The following is a 26,327-nucleotide window of genomic DNA, read 5'->3' as shown; positions in this document are numbered from 1 at the left end:
AAAAACAGAAAAACAAGCTCTTGGTGCATAAAGAAGACCTGTAAAGTTTCAAAGACTGAAGTCTCAAAACCAAATAGATATGCTTTATAAAAGTAATGACTTGTACACACCCCCTTAAACGCCTCATTTAAACCCGCCCCCACATTGTTACATCACAAAGTGGGGCTGTGTTTTCAGAACACCGCTCAAATGTTTATGCAAAGAAAAACCTTTTAGTAAGATACATTTTCTTATACAAATAATCTGAGAGTATGATAATAACAGTGTAACATTCCCGTCAAACACTTGAAGTATTCAGCCAATTATAATGCACTGGATAGCTGGCCAATTAGAGCTTTATTTTATTTTATTTACATTTATTATTAGTATTAAACACAATAAATCAGACTTGAGTAGCTAGAGGCATTTGTGTTGTGAGTAAAGTACGTTTAGTCCTTCTAAATGATGAAGGTGTAGGATATTGAGGTGATCAGCTCAAAGCAAAAAAAACGCATTTACCCTTGTCACAGATGAAGTCTGGCTTGGCCACGTCCTGCAGCGGGATCTCTCTGAGGAAGGCTGGGTTCTGACAGCGAGGGTTTCCCGTCACAATCTGCCGGGATCGCAGCCACTCGCCCAACCAGGACAGGCGGCAGTCGCAGTTAAAAGGGTTTGCCAGCAGGTTTCTGAAAAAGACGGTGGAGGTTAAACAGAGTTTACATTAACAGAAGCATACATTCAGATCAGACACATGAGAACTTGAGGTGCTTACAGAGTGGAGAGGTTCGGCAGCGTGTCGAAGGCTCCAGGCATGATGGTGGTGAGCTGGTTGTCGTAGAGCGAGAGCAGACGTACGTTCTGCAGGCCCGAGAAGCTGCTGTTGTGGATACAGCGGATGCGATTATTCCTGAGCATCCTAACATAGACAGAAACAAGGTTTCAGGGTGACTTGAGGAATAATGAAGATGGCTCAGCTTGTTTTCATTACTCTTGACTAGTTGAGGCATTTCCACAAACTTGCAATGATGCATTTTATAGATATTGATACATTTAAATAAATGGACAGCTTGCCTGAATGCATACATTAATCCAGTAAAAATTGGGACAGAAATTAATTTATTAACCAACAAGTTAACAAAGTTAATAACCAAAAAAATCTATCAATGAAACAACCAACCAATTTGTTAATCAACCAATCAATCACTACAAACAACTGTCAGCCAATCACTCATACTACCAGTCACACAATCCGTCGTCCTATCAGTGACTCTTAATATCAGTCAATCAATCAACCAAAGAATCAGTTAACCAACTAATCAATAAATCAGTCATCCAAACCAATTAAGCAGTCAACCATCCAATCTATTTATCAACTAACCAAACAATCCGTCATCCTATCAGTGACTCTTATCAATCATCCAAAGAAAAAAATGCATCAGTTAACCAACCAACCAACCAACCAATCAGTCCTCCAATCACTCACTCATAATACCAAACCAGTCATCAAAATTAGTCAACCAATTAAACCAACCAATAAATTAAACAAACAATGAGTCAACCAATCTAACAGTCAGTCAATCAACCAGTCAATCAGTCATCCTATCAGTCACTCATACTACCAACCAATTAACCAACTATTCAATCAGTCAACCAACCAATCTATTAAACAACCGGTCAGTTAGTTGACCAAGCAACCAACCAGTCATCCTATCAATCAATCAATTGCGCTACCAATCAATCAGCAGTGTTGGGCAAGCTCCTTGGAAAATTTAGTGAGCTAAGCTACATTAACATGGCAAAAGTAGCTTACTACATCTTAAAGTTATTTTTTTATAATAAATTTTTAATCGAACAAAGTCAATGCTCTCTCAGTGATGAATAAAGCTGTTAGTCAAGCAGATAGACACCTATAATAGTTCAGGTTAATTGTTTATTCAACTTTTGTTTAAACTAATTTGGCAACCAAAATCTGTATCATGTAGGGGGCGGATTTACTTCATAATGTGACATAGGAAAAAAAATTGTTACTGTCAGCTGGAAACCTCCTATTGATAGTTGGTATTTTGGCTTTAAATACATTTATACAAAGGGTAACATTTAACAATAAGGTTCATTAATTAACAAGAGTAGTTATCATGAACTATAAATGAACAATACTTCTACATAATTTATTAATCTTAATGTTAATTTCAGCATTTACTAATGCAACTAATGCATTATTACAATAAAAAGATGTGTTTGTTAACATTAGTTATAATGCACTGCGCACAAACATGAACTAATGAATTTTCATTAACTAACATTAACAAGTTAAAATAACAAATGGATAAATGGATAGAATGTAAAGTATAAGCTAATGTACACTCATGTTAGTTAATATATTAATCAAAAATTTATAGTGTTACCATATTGGTATAGTGTAGGCTTTATTTGCATCGCTGCATCATGTGTTATTTTCTTATTAACATTTCAACAAAATCAAGTGCAAATACAAAGTTTTGGACCAGCGAACGTTTTCCTGTCATTACTGCCACATCAGAGGCGGTAGGTGCATCGCATTTAGGTTTTCATGAATTTGCAGGTTTCTGTTATTTGGCCAAAATATCAAATTATAAAAGATTCAGCGCTTGGCATGAACTATTTGGCTGTGACTCAACAACAGATAGTGGACTAAGACACTCTTTTCTGTTCCTTAAAAACAAACAAACAATGACGAACGAATAATGAGGTTTTTACTGATAGTTTGAGGATCCAATGGTGTTACGAGGTTTAGTGGCGGTGGTAATCGTTTACTACTATATTTCCGATTTGAGCTTGAGTTTTTGAAATGCTTTGAAATAATTCGTTTTTGTTGACAGTACCGCGCTACTTGATGAAAAATAGAGCTTTGCTACTGAAAAGCTATTTAACCAGCCAATCTATTAATCAACCAACAAACCAATAAATCAGCAATCCGTCATTCAGTCTTACTACTATTACACTACCATTCCATCAGTTAAGCAACTAATCAATCAATTAACCAACCAGTCAGTGTCATACTAATAATCATTTGGTCACTTAACCAATTCAATAATCAACCAACCAAGTAATCAATCAATCAAACAAACATTTTCCATGTTCTAGTCTGGTAACTGTACAACTAAAGCTAGCTTGAAACTGTTTTGAACTAGTTATACTACTGAGTCTGCTTCTAGTTGCCTACTAGTTTCTCCCAAGGTTTTTTTTCTCTCCATTCTGTATGGATAGAGTTTTGGTTTCTTGCCGCTGTCGCCTCTGGCTTGCTTTGTTGGGGACACTTAACTTCTAGCGATTATCATCAAATTGATTACAGACTCTGCATTTAATAACAAATTGTTCAATCTCATCATTATACATCCCTATCATTGTATTCTTCTACTTTATACTGTTCAGTGCTTTGATACAACCTGTGTTGTTAAAAGCGCTATATAAAGAAAATGATTGATTGATTGACTACTAACACGCTTCTCACAAATGCTGTGGCTGAAATGATAGTGAAAAAAACACTTGCAGCATGCGTAATCCATCCATTCCCCGGAACATTCCTCCACGTACAGACACCAGGTGGTTGGCGGTGAGGTGAAGTTCAACAACAGGCGACGCGCCATCAAAAGCTCCATCCTCAATCTCAGTGATTTTATTGTTGCTAAGGTTTCTGTGAGAGAAATGCACCAAAAGAAAATAGATTATTGTTGAGTTCAGTTCAACGGTAAGTATTACAGTGTATTTTCCCATCATTCTCACATTTTCTTGAGATGTGTAAGGGACCGAAAGAGTCCTGTTGCCTCCAGGATGGACAAGTCATTGTTATTGAGCCGTCTGGAATAAAGACAATGAAATAAACATACAGTTAGCATGTTGCTAAGCTAACAATTTGCTACTATAATACTATAAGCGGCACAAAAAAAATCATCTGTCATCTTGGATGGAGTTTGTCACAAAGCATTCTGGGTTTGACTTTTCACATAAAGGAGATATAAACGCACAAAAAAGGCAGCCGAATTATGCAGTCTACTTTAAGAAACATTATTCATTTTGAGTACATAGATACAATACCTTAAAATATTCCCTACACAGGCAGCTCACTAGATACAGAGCCATATTGTATTTGTTCTTTTTTCGTGATGTATTCTCTTACAGTTCAGTTGTAGAAAGTGGAAGGTGCTCTGGGAACTTAGTAAGCCGTAAATTTGAACAATCCACCACAGTAGCTTCACAGCGGCATTTGGGTGGACATACAGGCTTGCTGTTACAGTCCTTATTCAAACGTGTGTCCTCTGCGCCTGAGAAAAATACAAAGATGCTTTTAGACAACCGTTGTTGTTCAGAGTAGACCATTATTCAGTTATTTCATTATTCATATATTTCTAGTCATATACAAAACCAGGTTCAATGAGATACTTGACAGACATAAACAACTTACCTGGGATGTGGTACTGTTCCTTGGCTGCCATGGCAACACATGCAAGAAAACAGAAGTGCATCTGCTATGGAAGTGTACATGAAGCCTGTGACTTATACTAGACAAATATAGACTGAAACCAAAGATTTTCTTGAATATGCTGACATTTATCTTGAATCTCCTTGTTTGAGTGATGTTTAGTCTGCCAGTAGGTGGCAGCATGTGCCTAAATGACTGAATTCATTCAACCGAATTAGACCAAAATATTAAACAAGTCACAGTTTACTGAGTGAATCATTAAATTATTCACTCAACCAATTTGTTCAATAAAACTGATCCACTCAGGAACAAAGTTGTCTATATATATATATATATATATATATATATATATATATATATATATATATATATATATATACAAATTTGTTGCATGGTGAAAAAAATAAATACCTCACGTTGAGTCAATCACGTTTACGCACTTTCATTTAGAAAATTTTGATCGTCATAAATAATAGGATCTGGTACGATTTTCTGTTTTCACACACGTAGCTAGCATTTTGATAGGAAAGGATAACAAATACAGTAAGTACGAAAATTTCGGACTATGAAAACTTATGAAAACCCAATTATTTGGAAATTTAAAAGAAATTTCCTATTTAAAAATTACTTTCAAATAAATAAATGTACGCAATAATTTATAGATTCTTCGTAAAAAAAAAACAACAACTGCATAGCGTGATAATGTATTCTACCTGAACAGCGAAACTTCTTGCTCTTGATCTGACTGATGCGTTTGTTGGCGAGCCGTCGAGGACTGGAGCACCGCGCGCCGCTGGTCTCTATCGGGTTAGAGCGCAAAAAGTCCGCCAGCCACTTCAAACCACAATCACAGACGAAGGGGTTCTGAGCTAAGTGACTGCAAGAAAGCCAACAATAAACCATCTTGATTACAGTAAGTGCCCATATCAATTGTTCGTTACATAAAGCCTCTTACAGAGTCTGAATGGATTTCAGTGGAGTAAATGTGCCTTTGGCTAGAGTCTGGATCTTATTGTCGTAGAGGGACAATAGAGACAGGTTCTCAAGGTCATGGAAGACGTTGACGCGAACGCAGTGAATTTTATTGGCATTTAATAGTCTGAAAGAGAGAAAGACAGAAAGCTCAGACATTACAATGGCTGTCTGGATAATGCTGGTTCAGTGTGCTACTTTATTCACGGACCATTAAGCGTTTTCATATGTGGGTGGTAATTTTACATTGACATGGGCTTTTCTGTACTTACAGTAACTCTAATGCACTCAATCCATCAAAAACACCTCGAGGCAGATCTGTAATCTTATTTCCATAAAGAACCCTGTAAAACAAAACACCATTATAAGATACGACGGCGCTGCTGATGAACAGTTTCATTTGAACCAAGTCTGCAGGGCTTGGAAACATGCAGATTTCATAAAAATTGACCATTCAGAAAGGTTACACATACATTTAAATGCAAATGCCATAATGCCTTATCTGAAGTCATAAGAGCACATCCCCATGTCTCTGGTCTTTAGATATAACCTTCTTCTTCAGATTAGCAGTAAGCAATACAGATCTCTTTATAAGCAATGCACTGTAATGAACTGAGTCTGTTTAATGGTTTACAAAATCAATATGATTTAAGCATTTCATAAATCAGTGACTAATAGAACCAAAACATTTTGGACTGTCTGACTTGTAATGAATCTGGTTAACGACTCCAAAAAATTATTTAGGAATGAATCTTTTAGAACCTGTTCGTGAACTGATTCAACTGATTCATCGAAACGTTATGACTCAATAGTACAATTGTTGAACTGGTCAATGAAACAAACTGTTCAAAAAAAAAAATCAGACCTAAATAACTAAATGAAAGTCTCTAAACGAATCATTATAATTAATCAGACTTTTTTATAAGCCTTTTAAACCAGTTTACGAAACAAATTTGAGAGTATTTGATTCAAGCTTTCAACATTTGGACATGTCTGAGCCAAAATGAGTCTTATGAATCACTGACTCCTTCAACCAAAAACTGATTTAAGAATGAATCATTTAGATTAGTTTCAATGAAAGATATGACTCGATAGAACAATTAATTAATGAATCAGTCATTACTACAGAAACCAATGAATCAGCATTAATATAATGACCTCTTTGATGAATCTTTAATGTATTTAGCACCTCATTCATAGTGAAAGAGGAATTAATACACCAAATAGTCTGAACAGTTAATTTTTGTTCTTTACAAGTCAGATTTGAACCAAATTCATTCAAATTCAAGAACCAGTATGTGAACGAATCGTTCAGGCCAAGTCCATGAAGCATCAGTACTGATTCACTGGAAACATTAGACTCAATTGTTAATTCAGTCATGAATCAGATATCTGTGCGTTCTCAAATATATAAATAAATGTATTAAAGAGTGATTCGTGAATGAAAAGATACTTTTATCACCCATTTTTTAAAAAAAAAAAGACAATTTGGCATGAAGGAGTGCTCCGGCTGAGCAGTCGAAGCATATAAGACGTGTACGCTGGAGACGACTAGCGCTGCAGGCTAGACACACACTCATATATTTACACAAACCACACACTTTCACATCAGAGCCCTGCTGAGATTCTCCTGGAACAGATGTTTACAAAGAGCTTTTTCGTGCTGCACCATGCATAATTCAACACAAGCTAATAAGCGCACACAAATGAACGTGTCAGATATACACGCGCGATCACATGCAGACTAAACGATTATATACGTAAGTGGTGTAAAACGCACGACGCGTGAAGGCGTGTTGTTTACAGATTTGAATAAATGCATATGTAATTCTCAATACGTTCGGTTTAACAAGTAATAATCAAAATCGTTCTTTTGTAATTGTGACACTTAATTTTGCATTCATGTGCAAAGTAATTGTTTGTTGTGGTTTTTAAATGTATTTATTTTTTCTTCTTGGCGCGCTCTCGGGGGCGGAAAAAAAAAAAAACGCACTGAAAATATCATTTCCTGCTGTGTAAAAATAAGTGTTTGGTGGAAACGCCGTTGGAAATCTTTTTTCTATAGGTCGGTGTTGTATAAAGGAGCATTAGCAGTAATGTCTACATCGATGTTTCAGAATGATTTTCATCGTATGACGTCTGTGGGCTTTATGAGACCCTCTGCAGCATTTTTATGAGTTTATGATTTGGTCATTTCATATAACATATGATTTGCTCTATTGCAAATGCACAGGTTGCTTTGAGTTTTCATGTTCTTGCAAGATCCATTTCTAGCTGTGCTTTGAAAATAGCATGAGGCTTTACGGTGTTTTTTTTTTGTTTTAGCATGCTATAGACACCTATACACACATCGCTATAACTAGCCATAAGATATTATATAATATTGTATTATAAGGTAAGATTTTTGTTTGCTGGTTTCTTAAAATTTCAAACACAGTGAAATCTGAAAAATGCTAAAAATATTTGTACAATTACAAATAACTGTGTTATATTATTTTATATTTTGTCAAAAATAATTTATTACTGTGATGCAGAACTTCAGTGTCCCATGATCCTCCAGAAATCATTCTAATATGCTGGTTTCCTACTCAAGAACTATATATTTTTATTCTTATCAGTATATTTGTGGGGCTTCATATTTTTGAAGAAATCACTGTATCTTTGAATATAATATACTTTTATGACATCAAAAATTGCTTTAGTGTCACTTTTGAATAATGCATATAATATAATATAATATAATATAATATAATATAATATAATATAATATGTGTTGTTTGTTAATACATTCAAAATCATGCAACATTTGATCAATGTAATGCATCCAATATAATATAATATAATATAATATAATTTAACATAACATAATATAATATAAAATGTTGTTTGTTAAAACATAAAAATAAATTAATTTAAATAAATGTAATGCATCCAATATAATATAATATAATATAATATAATATAATATAATATAATATAATATAATATAATATAATATTGTGTTGTTTGTTAATACATTAAAAAAATTCTACGTTAAATAAGTGGATAATAAAAATTTAGAAATACATATTTTTATATGATAAAACATTTTTGGGTAAAAGAATAGAATAGAATAGAATAGAATAGAATAGAATAGAATAGAATAGAATAGAATGGCTATCATAAAATTATACATGTTTTTTTAATATATTTATGATGTTTAAAGCTTTTTTCCCCCGTCCCTTTATTTTCTGGCATGTTATTCCTTAAAAACAGACACAGCGAGCGTGAATGAATTATAAATGCACACTTACAGTGAGTTGAGCGAGCGCAGGCCTAGAAAGGCATCGGGGGCGATTTCAGATATTTGGTTATTACTCAAATCACTGTGGAGCGAAAGAAAGAATTATGGAACGTCAAATACAGCGGCGATAAGGATAAACAAACCCGTTTCTCAACAAACGCAGCAGATCCTGAATGAATGTCTTTCAATTATTCCTTAATTAATTGCATGTTGTGCAAAAACCGCGTGCATGGTAATTCTCGTGAATGAATGTAATTAGCTCATATTGTAGTTTATATAACCGTTATCACTCACATCCTGCGCAGTCTCTTGTAGGAGGCGAAGGCTCCTGGAGGAACAGACTTTATACCGTTCTGCTCCAATCGTCTAAAAGAGAGAAAAGCGGTGAAACTAAATGTCAAGGGTGATGGTTAGCTTTAGCAGCGCCTCGTGGTTCCCTTATTAGCATGGATACTATTCTGTGAAGGGCGCGACCTTTAGCGCTAGTCGGTGTCAAAGACAGCAAACGTTCGATCGCACCAATGAGGGTCAAGAAAGGGTCAAGCCCACCAGATGTGAAGTTGAAGAGTCAAGTGTAAAGTGTACTTATTTTTACAAAACGGGTCAAAAACAACGTTGAAGTCAGGTTAATCTTAACTCTCTGCTGTGCTACTGAAAAAAAGTCTTTTTTTAAAACCATCAGAATGGTACAAAACTTTTGTGGCGTTTGGGATGTGAACAGATTTGAGCAATGGGAAATTGACAAAAAAAAAGTAAAAGGTAAACGGCAACGATGGGTCAAACTCAAAAACATCAATTCACACCAAAAAAAAAACATTAATAAATAAATCTAAACCTTTACAAAAAGTCTATATTTTAACATGAAATGCTGCATTAATTAATTGAAGAGTAAATTGATATTTAAAAACATTTATTTAAAAAAAATTATACATATTATTTTCAATGGGAAGAAACTGGTCATAATTATTGCATAGATATTAATCAGTACCATTAAATGATCTCCAAACGCAAAATAAAAAACAAAAAATATTCTAGGACAAAAATATGTTACACTGATTTTGCTGATCCTGACCGCCGCTTGTGAAAGACTCACATCTCAGTCATGCCTTCAGGCATGTTAGCAGGGATCGCCGTCAGACCTTTTCCTCTGCAGTCCACGATGTTGTTCGTGCAGGTGCACATCGGCGGACAGGAACCAGACGCAAGACCACAGGGCTGAGGACTGGAATCAAAAACACCTCAGGAAAAGAAGGAAACATTATATATTAGTCTTAAGCATGCAGTCGATTGGATTTAATTTGCTGGATATCGTTCTGGTTGCTTCTTTAATTTTGGGGTCTTTTAAACAGTGTTTGTTTTAAAAACACACTGGTTCTAAAATTTAAAAATAATTATTTCCTTGACGTATTTAAAACGATCGTGTAATATGTGCTTATGACTTATTCAAAAGGGAATATTTTATTTGTCCAAAACACACAAATGTGATTATATATTTCAAATGACAGCTTAATTAGAAAATTACAAAGAATTACAAAGAAATTTATTTATGACTTATATTTATATTATATATCACAGAATAAGTGTTGAAATGGTCTTGAGATTATGAAACTTGAAAATGTTTGCTGTCAAATGATTAATTGCGATTAATTGCATCTAAAATATGTTTGTTTACATACTATTTGTGTGTATACTGTGTATATTTATTATGTATACTAAATACATAGATGTATATAATTGAGACAAATGTCATGTTTATATATTAAATATATTTATGTATAATATAAAATAATATATATATATATATATATATATATATATATATATATATATATATTGTATGTATACACATATATATATATATATATATATATATATATATATATATATATATATATATATATATATATGTGTGTGTGTGTGTGTTTTATTTAAAAAGTAATAAAATAAATAAAAATTGGCCTCTTAAACCTAAAGTGTGACTGTCAAGCCATTTATCATCTTTGTTTTTAAATCATAATCAGATAAATGTTTATAAATGTGCCTCATTTTTACTTATCTAATCGAACTGAACACAGAAAGAAACACAATGTGACCGTCATACTATTCACCAAAAAGTAAAAAGTTGAAAATTCGTCAATAAAAAAATCAATTTTGAATAAAAAAATCATCCAGACGGCCCCATACTCCAAGAGGCCAGATCTACCGGAGCATGTGAAGTCTTTCTTCTGCAGTTCGGCCAGGTTGAGTCCGTGTAGATTGGGCGGTGCGCTGCACTGAGTGTAAAGTCCCAGCGTCGGCCTCTGTCTGAGCCACTGAGACAGCCACGACAGATGACAGTCACACCGCAGACTGTTAGAGTGCAGCCGGCTACGAAGACACGAGCACAAAACGGCTGAAAACACACTTCACAAGCATCACTGCTGTCGGTTCTCGCACTACAGCGCGAGGAGAAATGAAACTAAAAAGATCTGGACTCACAAGGTTCGTAACTTGGGCATGTGGTTGAAGCTGGAAATAGGGATGGTGCTGATATTGTTGTTGTTCAGTGTGCTATAGAGGAGAAGATATGATAATATATATAATATATGCAAATATATTATTTCTCTGTAGCACATAGAGGCAGTACATACAGGACCTCCAGGACCCTCATGGCACGGAACGCTCCGTCTTCGATGCAGCTGATGTGGTTCTTATCCAGCTGTCTGAGATCAACACAAACACAATGGCGCACGAGGCATTTTGATCATTCAAAGGTTACATTTAAATCATTTTATTGGGGGACTTCAAAGAAACATTTGTAGATAAATGAAGTCGTGTGAATTTTTAACTCACAAGTTCTTGATGTCTGTGGCTCCTCTAAATGCTCTTCTTGGTATCATCTGGATGGCGTTTTCACTTAGGTCCCTAATTAAAAGAGTTTGTGAAAGGTCTACTTGAATTAAATCAATGATTGTACATGCAAAATAGAACTGAAATGCAAGTTTAAATTAGAAAACAACAACCATATATATATATATATATATATATATATATATATATATATATATATATATATATATTTGGTTGTTGACATATATATGCTTTTTTTATTGCTATTCTACAGTCTGAGAGACCTGAAAATGTCCTCACACTCAGTCCATCCAAGATATGCATGAGTTTGTTTCTTCATCAATTAATCATTGCATCACTTCCTCCCCAATGGATGTGGATGGGTGCCGTCGGAGTGAGAGTCTAAACAGGTCCATCCCTGTGATGTTTCTGATTTTAAACCATAACATCTGGCCAAAATATCCATAAACCATAATAACCATAATAATGTTGTCCATGACATTAAATTTCCACCATACATGTTTTGGACCTTTTTCGCTTGTGAAAGATGCTTAATCTGGAATTCATATCAAATTACATTTTACTGCAGACAGCAACATCATGGACAGAGGACTCATGTTAACTGATGGAGTGGTGTGGATTATTAGTGGATTATTAATCTGATGAAGAAACTCATCTGCTCATCAACTCATCCTTGTTGGCCTGAAGGCGAACACGTTTAGATTTATTTAGTTTAACTATTTCTTTGGTAGCTCATATCTAGTCAATCTTGGCAATTCTGAATGCAATTTGAGACATTCTTGAGACGTCAAAGCTATTCCATTACGACTTTTAACCATTAAAGAGAATGCCTCTGCGTGAATAATATTTCCAATTTGTTGATAAAATGAGCGTGACACAATCCCAGTGCCACAGTTTTGAAATATATCTATATTTCATATCTAGACACGCTCCGTGCTGTTCTGCAGGAAATTGACATTTAATAAAAGAACATCTGGATTCCTAAATGTCATTTCATCAGTTTTTTCGTTCCATGTGAAAGCCATCAGTGACCTTTTCCTAATGCATGTGATTTTTGCAGCAATTTTAAACTGTTGTTAAGTTCCCCGCAATTGGTTCAAGCTACAGTCGCCGTTTGATAGAGTCCTTTTATGTTCCTTCAGGATGAACAAAGAGTTCAGCAAATTAAAGCTCATTTTCTTTGTTTAAGGAGTAAAATGCAGGAAAAAGCTAAAAGCTAACAGCAGACATTAGCTGTATCATTAGCGCAGTTTGCAATGGCACTATTTCCAGTAGAAGACATGCCATTGAGCCAGTACAATAAATCAGACACATAATAAGAAATATGTAATGTAGGGCTGTGAATCTTTATGTAAACAGCAAATTGATTTGATTCACGATTCATGGGTTTCAATAAGATTCAAGAACAGTGTTGGGGAGAGCTACTTTTCAAAATAATGCATTACAATATTGCATCGCATTACAAGGAAATAGTGTCAAAGTAGTGTCTTTCTCCTCTGGCCAGGTAAATCTTACTTGGTTTCATGGCATAAATACCCTTTTTAGTGTTTCCAAAAGAAAAGAACTCCAGAGACAGTAAAACTTTGTCACCTTTTCACAGAAATTTACGCAGTTTCGATTAATAATGCGCAATTTCCGCACAATTACTAGAAGTATATCATGTTACGACTTCAAACCAATATTAATGGGATGTTTGAAAACTGATGCTTTTGGAGGTTAGCATCACACATATCCAGTTTTAAATCTATGAGTACTTGAGATACTAGGAGCTCCGGTTCGAATCCCAGTTCGACAAAACAGTTTTGCATTTGGTAACACTATCGGGTAGGTTTAGGGTTGGATTTGGTGTAGGGCATATTTTCAACATAATAGAGCGTTAACTTTTAGCAACAGTTCACGGATATTTCAGTTCTGAACCGTCACAATACATACCTAAATCAACGTATTTAAAACGTGCCAGGGTTCACGTATTGAACCTGTGTTTAGCGCCACTCAGTGGACATTTCTCTTTGAAACTGTGGCGAAACACATAGTAAGGCGCGTAATTCGGTGTTGTACAAAAAGTGCACAGAGTTACATTTGCATGCAGCAAAGCCAGATTGTGCTGAGGATTCATCTGGTTCCTGTGGTCTTATCCCAAGACTCAAGGTCTTCGGAGGGGATTTCCATTTAGCATGTAAATATGGCTTACTAACATTTTCTGTGTAAATTAAGTTTTACAAAATGACTATATTGACTTTGAAGCTCAAATAATCCAAAAGTTTTAACATACTGGTTAATGAAATATATAAGTTTCACATTTGTGCTCCTCCAAAAAGTAGCTTTATTCACTTTTGTTGTTCCTCCCCACAACCTTGATATTTGCTTGGTTTGAATGAGTCTAGTTTACTTTTGTGATAATCAGCATTACTTCACAAGTGTTGTTGAATGTGTTTAATTCGTATTGAACCCTGAATATATACAGAACTCAAACTCGAGAAGTATCGTGATAATGCAATGCCGGTTTCGGTTATTTACATGCAACGTGTACATCCTTAATCACATCAAAGTGATTCAAACATATTCTGACTTTGCAATCAGATTCATCTTTAAGAAAACCTAAGGGAAACCAGAAACAATCTCCTAAACTCTGGGAAGAAAAGCCTCCGGTGCTCTCAGTGTGAGCGCAGGGTTTCCTGGTAACCCCCTTTAATCAAAGCTGTTTGCCAAGGATGTTCAGTTTGCATTTGCCGCGGTCCCAACCTGGCTGACATCCAGAGGTGAAGGCAAACAGTGCGGGTAGTAAGACTGCTCAACCTCTGCAAATATTACACTCCAGATCTTTTATTTGAAAGCTCTTGAACGAGGACAAGAAGAAGAGGACAATAGAGGCCTGAGTGGGAAAAAACGAGCAACAAGTTCTGGGATCTGAGAGACTGCGACTAGCCACATTGGTTTCCTTTTGTTAGCAGCCGTCTTTCTTACATTCGTCTTTTTGTGTTTGACGTACTGTTTACTGAGGGATATTAAATGTTAGCAAAGGCAAAACTCATTCATCACATGCTCAAAGACAGCGAAGAAACAGTAAATAGAGAGAAGATGACTAAAAGAGTGGAGAGAATGTGGAGGGACTCAGATTTGTGTCCATCAGTGTGTCTTTTAAATTGTTACGCATAACTAAAGCTCAGAGCAACAGCTTAGCATATCGCTAGCTGACGACTCTAGCTGAACTCAGGCGTTCATTAATTTTTAAATAAATCCATAACTGTTGTAAATAATTCCTTATGTCACCATTTGCGCTACAACTAGACAAACGTCTAACGCAAGCACATTTCGTGTGACCGGCCGGTGAACTGTAAGAAGTGGTTCATTGTGCCATTACGGCACAGCTGAAGAGCTTTCAAAGAAAAGCCCTTGAACACACATGAAAATTGGCTTTGTGCTGCAAAATGACCATTTTGTTACCGTGAAGAAGCATCATGCAGTGCAATTACTTCTTCAAGACCAGCGACGATTTTTAAAGCAACAAGTAATAGATATTTGCGTGTTGCAAAGCGCAAAACTCCTCTAGCATAACATTCGCCGCTAGCGCCTCAAAACACTTCAGCTAACATTTGGAAACACGTGACATGCATTTAAGGGTTAAGGTAGGTCATCTGCTTTCATGTCATTGGTTGCTAAGTTAACAATAATGCATACATACAAACATATCTTTAAAAAAACTAACTTTTGGCCTTATCTTCAGGGATCTATGTGATGCTAATTTTGTCAACGACACTTATATAATTTTTTTTTCAATTTGTCATGTTTTAAATTGCACTTATTTTGACATGTTGACAAACAAACTAAAGCACGTGTAAAATACTTACAATATTACATTTAAAGTTAGTGTATTTCCCATTGCATTTCAATAGAATTTACATTCAAGCATATTTTAGTTTCGATTAAACGCTTGAAAAAAAAAGCTTTACATGTCATCATTCAAAGATGATAATATTAATTTATATAAAATGCACTTAAATATATGTGACTCAAAAAAGCACTCTAAAGCTATTGCAAATCATTTTAAACTACAATACATTTTCATATAATTGTTAAAATTCAAGTATATTAGTTACAAAATAATTACTCTTATAAATAGTATGTAAAAAGTAACCTAAATTTCGGTATAACCATATTTGCTAAGCTAACAATTTGATACACTCATGAACACAACATAATAAACATAGCACACAAATATATTGGGTCCTATTTTAGCAATCTAAACGTAAAGCCTAAAGCGCACAGCGCAGTTAAACTCAAGGCATGTCCAAATCAACTTTCGCTATTTGCAATTTATTTTAAAGCTATTTGCAATATTTTCTTAATAAGTAATGGGTGTTTTTTTGCCATAACGAGCAATAAACCAATCAGAGTCTCATCTCCCATCCCGTTTAAGAGCAAATTGCGCTCGCACCATGTCATCGCTACTTCCATAGCCGAATTTGTTGGCGGAAAAGCTGTACACTTCTGAAGCAAAGAAACCGATCTGCATGTGCGTAAGGTTAATTCGCAGTTGCTGGTTAAACAACATAGCACTAGACGGGAAAATGAGATTGTGCCAGGAGTATGATAGGGCCTATTGCATGAAATTGCATCAATACACAAATTTACTGAACGAACAATAACTATATTTAGAATGGACATTCTCCTGCATTATGATCCGCTATCTTGCGTTTTCAGTGGAAAATTTTTGCAATACATTTATGGAATTTTCTTATTTACAAAGAATGGTCTTATTTTGTCCTGAATGAGATTTCTTAGAACGGACTGATTCCTACGATTCAGAACAGACTTCGCGTTAGAAGAGCAGCTCTCCGGAAGGAAGCTATTCGCGCTACAGTATCCTGTCAAATGAAGTCGAGCGTTCCTGCAGAGAAGAGACAGTAATAGCATGAACGCTGAAGAATAATTAAGTCTTTTCTGTCACTCATTCGCAACGTACACATTCTGAGCTAAGTTCTTACCCGGTTAGCGCTAATTTCAATTTTTACTACGCGCAGTGACAGAGTTGAAGAAAAATCTACATACCAATCATGATTAGCAATCACCCCTCTTATTTCCTCTCTTAATTAAACGTGTTAATTAATTGCGTGTGGAGAACGCCACCGTGGCGCCAATTAGCAAAGCTAGCCTAATGAATCTCCGAGCATTAGGAGACTATTACTTGTTTTAATGAACCAAATCTTGCCACAAAATTCAAACAAAGAACAAGAAAGGAACCAGGATTGCCCACATGACCCACATTATAATAAACCAATATTCCCAAGGTTACCAAAACGAGTGTCTCTGAAGGAAAAAGACCTTATGAATTTCATTTATAATAGCAGACATCTTTCCCTAAAGGCATGTGTGGGTGGTTGGGGGTGTTCACAGGCAGATTGACTGAACGCACCGCATCCATATGGCAACTCGCTAATGAGACAACGTGTGAAATGGCATGAACAAACAACCAAATAACAAGCAAACACAGCTGTCCTTAACTATTTGTTCGCACCCATTATATCTCTTTTCGTACTCCCACACATTCCTACATAGTTTCCTTTTTGACCCACTGCCCCCGACAGCGCAGACTTTACCAACACTATCTGCAATCAACGATAAAAATTCTGACTAACCGCAGCTAACTAACCTAATCTCTTACGGAGATGTGAATACACAAGCACATTCATTGGTAGAAGCTAGGCAAATTAACCAGGCGCTAATGTTTATTGTCATACTTCAAAAACAAGGCATTTATAAAAATGCCTATAAGGTGCATATAAACCTTAATTAGCATGCAATTAAATTAAGTGTCTGAAAACGTTATATTAAATTTGCATGAATGTAATGTTAATTCCATGATTAGCGTTTTTTTTTAATATACTACAGTGTTTATTTTTTCAGAAAGGCTGATTCCAGTTGCATTTGTGAGCATGTTAGCGATGCTAACAAGGCGTATTAACATAGCATATTAAACGAATAGCACACAAAAATACCCAATGACATTTTTTTTCTTAGACCGCCCCTGACAATTTAGCTAGATGCTCATATTATTGTCATGCTTTTGTCTGAGAATGGGCAGTTTCATCTCAAACAAGCATTTCCTGATGTTTCTGATAAGGAAGCAGCCACTCACAGTCTGGAGAGAGCAGGATTTTTCAGGAACAGGAGCTCTGGGAGTTGCTGGAGACGGTTTCGGTTGAGGCGCCTGAAGGAAGCACAAAGACGTACGGCCCACAATTAAACCCAGTTTGAAGATTACTTATTGTCTCTACATGCTATAGCTTTAGCGTGCCAGTTTCTAGCTTGCTAATCAAATTATAACGTTGCCTGTGCTTGTCAACCCTGTTACCAAAATGATCACTACTGTAAAGTTCTTAAAAATCAAACATTTTCTTAATTTGGGGTAAACCACAAACCAAACCATCATATAAATAACAGCATCTGCACCAAGTTGCATATTTTTGCTCAGTTTGAGCCTCTGACTAAGGTTTATCCTCCTTGAAAATGACCTCCATGTTTGCACATCATTCTATATGAGCCATAAAAGCCTGATCTATCAAATATACTTTTTAACTGTCCCAACATGCTGTAGCTTTCAAGGAAATAATTTTGTGCCAGTTTTTAATAAGTTACACAAAGTTTTAGTTTTATTCAGTCAACCCTGTTATCATAGTAATTGTTACTGTAAAGTTTTTTAAAGAACCTAACAAATATTTCTTAATTTATGGTAAACCACAAGAAAACAATTGGCCCAAACTAAATTTTTTCAACTATTTTCTATATTCAACCCTTGCTACCTATTGTGACATATAGATAGCTAGATAGACAATTGTTTTTATATTTTGCCTAAAGGTTTCAAAAACTCCATTTCAGTAAAGAACATTTTATGACCTGCATTTCCTTTGTCACATTTTATAGGGTTAAAACCTTTGAAAGAAAATACTGTATAACAGAAAGGATTAATATGTATCTCTAAACTCACAGTCTGTCCAACTCCTTCAGATCATTGAAGGCTCCTCTGTCAATAGTGATAATCTGGTTATCCATGAGGTGCCTGTATAGATTGATAGAGTAATGCACAGTAAAAGTTAAAAGGAAACCAACATTCAACACAAAGTGAATAATAGCGAGTGTGAAGAACAGCCACATTCCACACATTCCAACCTCGAACATCATACAAACCAAAATCAAAAGCAATAAAACTGTTTGCTTGTCAATTGTTGTTCATATGCTAAAATGTGCTCTTGCCTGCTTCTTAGCTCTTGTTGTGGCATATACAAATGTGTATTTAAATGTCTAAATCTCTACAGATTACAACATGCAGAAAAAATAAGATGTGAAGAAATAAATGAAGAAACTCACAAAATTCTGAGGTGCCTCAGGCCAGCGAAGTCATCCTTGCCAATATGTGTGAGATTGTTTGAGTTCAAGTCCCTTTAAAAGAAAGAAGAAAGGGGAATTTGTAGTTATTTAAATATTAAATAAAATGTATTACTATTTATTTAAACAACGTCAATGAGTTAACACATCAACTGAAATTAAAGCCACCGAAGTGTCTTTACAATGTGCTTACTTATTTTGCTCCATTTTCTACATTTTTCATTTCTGTATTTGTCAACTCTATTACCAAAGTTGTTCAATATTGTATTGTTAAGAAAAGTATCTAACAAATATTTTCTATATTTTTAAGAATTTATGTTGTAACTATAAGCCAACATTTTATTCCAAACATAGCTTATTTTATATATTTTCAACCCTGTTATCCATTCTGATATTGTATCATTATCTATTTTTCATTCATATTTAATGTGCACTGAGATATGGTAAGAGGGAAAAACATATTAATGGGATGAAAAGAGGTTGACAAGGTTTAAATAAGTGTCAATTGTTAAACATTCACTTTGCACATTTTAAAATGAAGTTGTGATAACATAGCTGATGAATATCAGCTCGGAGATCTAATTAATATTTCAATAGTTTGTCCCTGACAGCTACGAGATTGTTGTAGACACTTTTGTGACACCAGCACACGTGCCTGAATAAACCGTAACTTAAGAAATGGAAATAAAATCCATAAAGACCAAAATTTTCACATGCAGAGGGTTAGGTTCGTTGTTAAGAGGTGAACACTGACAGGCTGCCCCTTTTGTAGTGGAAATATACATTTGCACACACATGTAAACTAGTGTCACCTGGGACATGGGCTGTAATGGCACTATTGTGGAAAAGAGCCCAGGTGTGACCAATCAGGGCAGTGAACGAGGTTACTCCTTTAATCCTTTAATTAGTCCAGCATCTGCGGCCAACACTGGGACCATTAACGTGGAAAATTGGACACAAAAGCAGCTTGATCTTTTCATCTGCTATACATCCCTACAGTTTCCTTGAGAGCTTGAATAAGAAGCTAATAGCTTGTCACAGATATAAGACCTTCATTTTCATCAAAGCAGTTGTGTGTCAGTAAAGAGTATATATAATTCACGCTTTCACAGTGGTTTATTATAAGACCTATGTAATCTTTAAAAATGTATTAAGAAAATAATAATTAATTTGACAAAAAGCAATTAACATGTAATTAACATGTTTTTAAACACATTCTCGGCAGAAGTGACCTCTGGGTGCTTTTTTTTTCTCAGGGAAGGAAGGTTGAACAGATTTAATTATTTACAACTTTTGCTTGACTAACTACTACTGGGTCTTCAAAGTCAAATATGTTGGTGCTACATAAAACAGTTTAAGATATTAAGAACCTTATTAAGTAACTTTCATGGTCTGAAGGTCATTTGTTACAAATATGGAGAAAATCTAAATTGCATCATGGTGGAAAATGCATTTAAAGGGAGTCTTAATGGAGAATATAGGGGAAACTCTTTTAAAATAAAAAATATTCTTTGAAAATGTAATGACATTCAGGAAATTACATCAGTTGTAACCTTTGTACAGCATGGCAGGAAGGCAAGTACTTAAAGTCATTGTATTTTCTCAGTTTTTAAACAAATTGTTGTATTAACTGCACCAATTTCAACCCTGTTGCTGACAGAGTTCATAGTTTAAGTTGCTGACCAATGAAAAACAAAACAAAACCACAAAACAAGAAACCCTATCACTTGAGCCAATAGTTAATAATCTGTCCAACAGCCAATAAGAAACCTAGATACAAACAGAGTTTCAAAGCCATAATTCGGATTTGGCCTTTTATGAAAATATATATGTTCATATGTTTATGAACATTTATGTTTATACTCAACATAAATTTTATTTATTGTACTGTAATTTTGTAGAAACCAACATCTAGCCTCAAATTAGTGAAGAGCTACTAAATGACGAATTAATTTAGCCCACATTTCCAACCCTGGCATATACATAAACACAAGACCACCATAACAGGTGAGTGGTTGGGATGAGCATAAAGACCCCGGTCAGACAGAGGCCCAGCAATTTCAGCATTCCAGCAGAATCTGATTTTCAGAGGAGCCCAAGGTAACAACCTTTCCAGTGGAGCCAGAAACACGAGCAGTGCCCCTATATACCTTCAGTGTTTGGCCCCAGTAATCACCAGTCCCATACTTTTGGTTTAACCTCTTATAAACATCTGTTTATACTAAAACATTTTCTTTAATTAATTAGGCATGACTTTTTAAACCAACATCTAGACATCGAGGCTACATATTCTGGCATATACCTAAGCAAAATGTTCAGCCAATACCAGTAACTTTTGATTCAATCTTTTGAGTTTACACTGGCTTTACCAACATCTCTTCCCTAACTAGCTAAGATCTAATATAGTAAAATACGGATTAATTTAGATGACATTTTCAATCCTGTTATCCATTCTGTCATATACATTAACACAAGAGGAAAGGCTAGAACAATCCTAAGGGCCCTGTTCAGAGAGGGGGCCAAACCATTTTCAACCTAACCCCTTTCAAGGTGATCCAGAGTCAATACCTTGTCTGGGAGGCCCATAAACCTGCACCCCTGCACAAGCACCTAGACACCTTCAGAGTTCGGCCCTTAACAACCATCCATCCCATTCTTCAGATTCAACCTCTTCTAAACATTTTACACAGAGCATATATTTCATTTATTGAAGTTTAATAGAAATGTACACCTGGTCCCAAACAAGCTAAGATCTACTAAGCGACATTTTCAACTCTTCTCATTCTGGCACATTTGCTTAGGTACCTTCAGTGATTGACCCCTACCAATCACTTCTGATTCGGTTTCTTACAAACATCTAGGCTTACACTAAACAATATTACAGAACATTTGAGACACGAGATACCCTACACCAGATATTTAATATGACGATCTAATCAATCAGTTTACATTTAGTTTCAATTCATTTCATTCAAAAGACAAAAACAGCCTCCACACAGATATCCTGTCCATTCCGAACCCTATTATTGGCCAGTGATATCATGTTGAGCCGTTTGAGCACTGCAACCCTCAGCAGCCTTTTGCCCTCCTTCACGACCCTCCGCCTCCCCCCAGCCAACTCAAATAACAGTGTCTCCGCAGCTCCATTCTTTACCACTGCAGGGGCAATGCTCAGGGGACGATGGGGGATATTATTTGGCTAGTGCAGTCTCCTTGATAAATGACTCTCTTTGCTGTGCATCCACTAGGGAATGTCCTCCTCACTACAGAGCTGCTTGCAGTTATCAATATTGCTTTCACTGCTAATTGTTCAACAGGGTTGAAAACATTGAACCTTATCTAAATGCCTTTTCATTGTTCATTGCGGCACTTTCCTGAATGAAACGTCATTCCTGTTGAAGAAAGAGCTAGGTCGGGTCACATTTACAGTTAATTAGATTCTACATGATTGGGAATTTTGTTTAACGGCGAACGATATCCCTATGCAGAATTCGCAATGGGTTCAAGCTGGTCACATTGTTTTCACCGGTGACCAACAGAAGGTTGCCTGGTTCAAAACTGACTTCTGCGGGAGTTCTGCTTAATACACTGCTACACCACTGACTATAGACAATGGACCTCTTTTACAACCAAATACAGCTGATTACTTTTATGATATTTTTAAGTAAATAGTTTACCAAAAAATGAAGTTTTGCCATTATTTACTTACCCTGGTTGGTGTTCAAAACCTGTATGGTTGGTTTTTCTTTTTAATTGGGACCAAAGACTTCAAAAACAACATAATGGAAGCATAAAAGTAATCCTGCATGTCACGTGACTTATAATCATGACACAGATGCCAGTGGGGTGCAATGTTACTTACGTGTTGCCATATTTAATTTGGGGCTCTAAATAGTTGATGAATGTTTTGATCTGATTTGCAAATTAACTGATTAAGTTTGTTCTAATTGTCCTACAAAGTTATTGAATAACTTCCAAAGGCATGGATTTAACCATGGATTACTTTTCCAATACTTATGTAAGTATAAGTATGCAGTCTTTGGACCCCGTTGAGTTTCACTGTATCTACGATAGCATTGGGTAGATTCTTCAAAAACTTGTGCAGAACTTTTGGAATGATGTGACCAATGAGTGAACAATTCCTTTAAGTGCACGATCTGAAATATGAGGCACTACTAAATCACACACCGATCCAAGTAAACAAACATATGATACATGTCGGTATGATCTGAAAGCGTGCTCGAGGATTATAACCGGAATTACATCTTCTGAATCAATGGACATTATGTCCTGCTGTATCAGTTACATTTGACATCTCTCGAGCCTCACAGAGGGTTTGATGGACACGCTCTGACATGAGATACTCCAACCTCTGAGATACACAAACATGCTCATATACAGAGCCAGTGCATAATTTAAAGGCCCACACTGTAAACAAAACCAGAACACAACTGTTGTGCTGTCCTTTTTCTGAATATAACACTACTCACTGTGCACACATTTCTATCTATATATCTATTTATGTATCTATCTATCTACCTACCTACCTCTATATCTATCATTTGGAGCCGACAAAGTTCCTTGTTCAGCACATCATGCAAATGTTACTATGTCAAGATTTAAAGATTAGCCCTAATTTTGCACAAACAAAACAAATCAAAGTGATTTTATCATAAGACACATAATACTTAGTTATAACAGCTAAATTTAACCGATACCGATAAGCCGATAATTATTTTCATGTTATTGACAGTGCTAATATAATTTTTTGTACTATTTTCTATATTTATTTATAAAAAAGATTTTTATCTTTTTGAAATTTTGTAGTTTCTTTTGTATTTCTATTTAGTTTAAATTTATTTAAGTTTTAGTGTACTTCAACCTATTTTTACTTAGTTGTCATCTTTTTCAAGTAATTTTTTACTTAGTATAATTTTTACTATATTTTTACTTTATGAAAATGAATGAAAATTGTGAATAGTTGTGTACATAAATTGCAAAATAAGCAGTGTAAATAAATGTAAAACACACACACACACACATATATATATATATATATAATATATATATATATATATATATATATATATATATATATATATAAAAATTTGAAATTTTAGGAAAAATTAATATTAATTTTAAATTTAAAAATAACCAATGACAATTGTCATTACCAATAAATAAGCAATACTGCTGCCTATCATACTTCCTTTATAAGTACAAACAAAAAATGTTGAAATTATTCCACAGAGTTTAACTTTTTAACATTCCTTAAGTTGCCAGATACAACTTTTGGAGTAAATTAGATCCAAAATATCATAATTTTCACGTAGCAAGCATCAAGCTCATAAAATACACCAAGTGTCAGCCTACGCCATTCACAAATGCATAATAATGCACATACATTAGTGACGTACAGTGACACATGTGCAGAAGATACTCACAGTCGTTCTGTGTTCTTTGGTATATTTCGTGGCACGCTTTTGAAGGCAAGTCCATGGCAGTCGACAGTGGTGCCCGTGCAGGAGCAGTGAGGAGGACACGCTCCAGACCGACCCGCCAAGAGCAGGGCGCTCAACAAACCCCAAATCCACAAACCACAGCTGGGAAGCATCGGCTCAGCGTTCAGACAGCCAGTCCTGACCGGCATCTCCGAACCAAAACCTCAAAACATACACTACAGGACGGGTATCGGCCCTTAAAACACTCAAAATGGGAAAAACAAAGAGTAAAAGTAAAGCTAACAGACCGCAGATCCCTCAGGAATAACAACACTTGTTATTTTCTCCTCTCCAGGCTGTTTTTTGTCTGCTCTTTGTGCGGTGCTTGTCTTTCTACAGTGGTTCCCCCCTCTCTTTCTCTCTCTCTCTCTCTCTCTCTTTCTTCTTTCTTTCCTCCAGGGTAGAGCTCTGAAAAAAAGAAAAGACAGACTCGTACAATCTCCCACACGCGTCCTCCCTCATTCACATATAGGAATCATCCATCAAAGGATCTACAAATCACTGCTTCTGACTCCTCCCAGTCAATATTACACCCTCCAACGGTTTCTAACGGTCACACACACACACACACACACACACACACACAGTAATGGGAGTCCTGCAGATGCCCACGGTCCTGCTCTCTCTCTCTCTTCTCTGGGTAATTACGCTCTCTGGCTGGGGTCTGGAGGAGGACGAGGGAGGAAGAGGAGGCTGTACAAACACAATCACTGAGCATTTATGTGCACACACAAGTATAACTTTGCAGAAGTTAAGGGGCAAAAACCTTATTTTCCCTTTGATAAACAGAAGCATGCATTTTTTACAAAAAAGAAAATCCCCAGTAGGCATTTCTTTTTAAATAATATTATTTTTTAAGATAACTTTGCAAACAGAAAGCCTGCGCTAAGCACATGCTTGTAGACCCTTAGCAAATGCGCTGGTTTAATCATTTATTTATATTTTTCAGTTCTCGCCGCAGGAAAATACCCACCATGGAACGTGAATATAAACTAGGCTATGCATGCAGAAAAAAGTATATTGATTAGTCATTATATGTTAGCCAATTTGATGTTTTTAAATTATGAAATTGATCAATTATACAAAATGTGTATATATATGTGTGTGTGTGTGTATGGGTCATTGTCAATTAAAAATTAGACCGTGTAAGCAATATTTATATGCATCGAGGCAAAAATAATAATATTCACTATTTTATAGGTTATATGGGCTCTGGACCATACCACAAAGCCTGTTATTAGACTATATACACATCTAAAAGCTGTAACATATAAGCTTTCTATTGATGTATGCTTTGTTAGCGATGCATTTTACTAATCAAAACTTAATATCTAATTATTTCTTGCATAAAAAAAAAAAAATTTGACCCCGTAATCCATGATTTTGTCCATGAAGGCAGGAAGTTGAAAAAAAACCTTGCTGCAAAAGAATGAAGAATTTAAAAAAATAAAAAAAATAAAAAAAAAAATAAATAAATACACTCACTTATTAATAACATCATGCTCTTTTATAGGCTTTATACAAGTTCTTAAAGCACCACTCTTTTTAAAAAAAACGTATCTTCAAGAATCTGGCCGAAATTTAGGAGCTAATTTAAAAAAAAAAAAAAAAAGACTTTTAAGGAAATGGGGAGGAATAAAAAAATATGCATAAACTGGTAAAATGTGCTTGGAAAAAAACAACCATAAAATAATTATGCACAGGCGGTGTATATAGACACACACGTATAAATAACGCAGTTTTATCAACATTTCAAAGAGGCTTAGTGTCTTATTTCATTATTTGATAAAAACATAAACCAACATTTCATATGTTAAATTAGGCTACAAGTTCATTCAGTGGTACTAGACTGGCAATACTCACTTACAACGCCCCGTCAAAGCAAAGTCACTTTTGAAGG

At 35.3% G+C, this 26,327-nt stretch overlaps 1 protein-coding gene across 1 annotated transcript in view; it reads right to left on the bottom strand.

Moving 5' to 3' along the window:
- slit1b (slit homolog 1b (Drosophila)) overlaps positions 1 to 24,958 on the bottom strand; it is a 39,785-nt gene extending 14,827 nt beyond the window's left edge. Inside the window, exons 1-20 of the mRNA XM_043222243.1 lie at positions 24,371 to 24,958; positions 18,909 to 18,980; positions 18,529 to 18,600; positions 17,680 to 17,751; positions 11,526 to 11,597; positions 11,324 to 11,395; positions 11,172 to 11,243; positions 10,897 to 11,060; positions 9,787 to 9,931; positions 8,988 to 9,059; positions 8,704 to 8,775; positions 5,683 to 5,754; positions 5,394 to 5,537; positions 5,152 to 5,315; positions 4,421 to 4,444; positions 4,136 to 4,280; positions 3,742 to 3,816; positions 3,509 to 3,652; positions 752 to 895; positions 499 to 665 (exon numbers count right to left, since the gene is read on the bottom strand). Of these exons, the coding sequence (XP_043078178.1) occupies positions 499 to 665; positions 752 to 895; positions 3,509 to 3,652; positions 3,742 to 3,816; positions 4,136 to 4,280; positions 4,421 to 4,444; positions 5,152 to 5,315; positions 5,394 to 5,537; positions 5,683 to 5,754; positions 8,704 to 8,775; positions 8,988 to 9,059; positions 9,787 to 9,931; positions 10,897 to 11,060; positions 11,172 to 11,243; positions 11,324 to 11,395; positions 11,526 to 11,597; positions 17,680 to 17,751; positions 18,529 to 18,600; positions 18,909 to 18,980; positions 24,371 to 24,576 (2,170 nt within the window). The 5' untranslated portion in view covers positions 24,577 to 24,958. The remainder of the gene's footprint in view (positions 1 to 498; positions 666 to 751; positions 896 to 3,508; positions 3,653 to 3,741; positions 3,817 to 4,135; positions 4,281 to 4,420; positions 4,445 to 5,151; positions 5,316 to 5,393; positions 5,538 to 5,682; positions 5,755 to 8,703; positions 8,776 to 8,987; positions 9,060 to 9,786; positions 9,932 to 10,896; positions 11,061 to 11,171; positions 11,244 to 11,323; positions 11,396 to 11,525; positions 11,598 to 17,679; positions 17,752 to 18,528; positions 18,601 to 18,908; positions 18,981 to 24,370) is intronic.
- Positions 24,959 to 26,327: the final 1,369 nt, after the last annotated feature.

Source organism: Puntigrus tetrazona, chromosome 22 (genome assembly GCF_018831695.1).
Source record: "Puntigrus tetrazona isolate hp1 chromosome 22, ASM1883169v1, whole genome shotgun sequence".
Taxonomy (NCBI): Eukaryota; Metazoa; Chordata; class Actinopteri; order Cypriniformes; family Cyprinidae; genus Puntigrus; species Puntigrus tetrazona.
The sequence above is the reverse complement of the archived record's forward strand: the minus strand, read 5'-3'. Positions and strand labels throughout refer to the sequence as shown.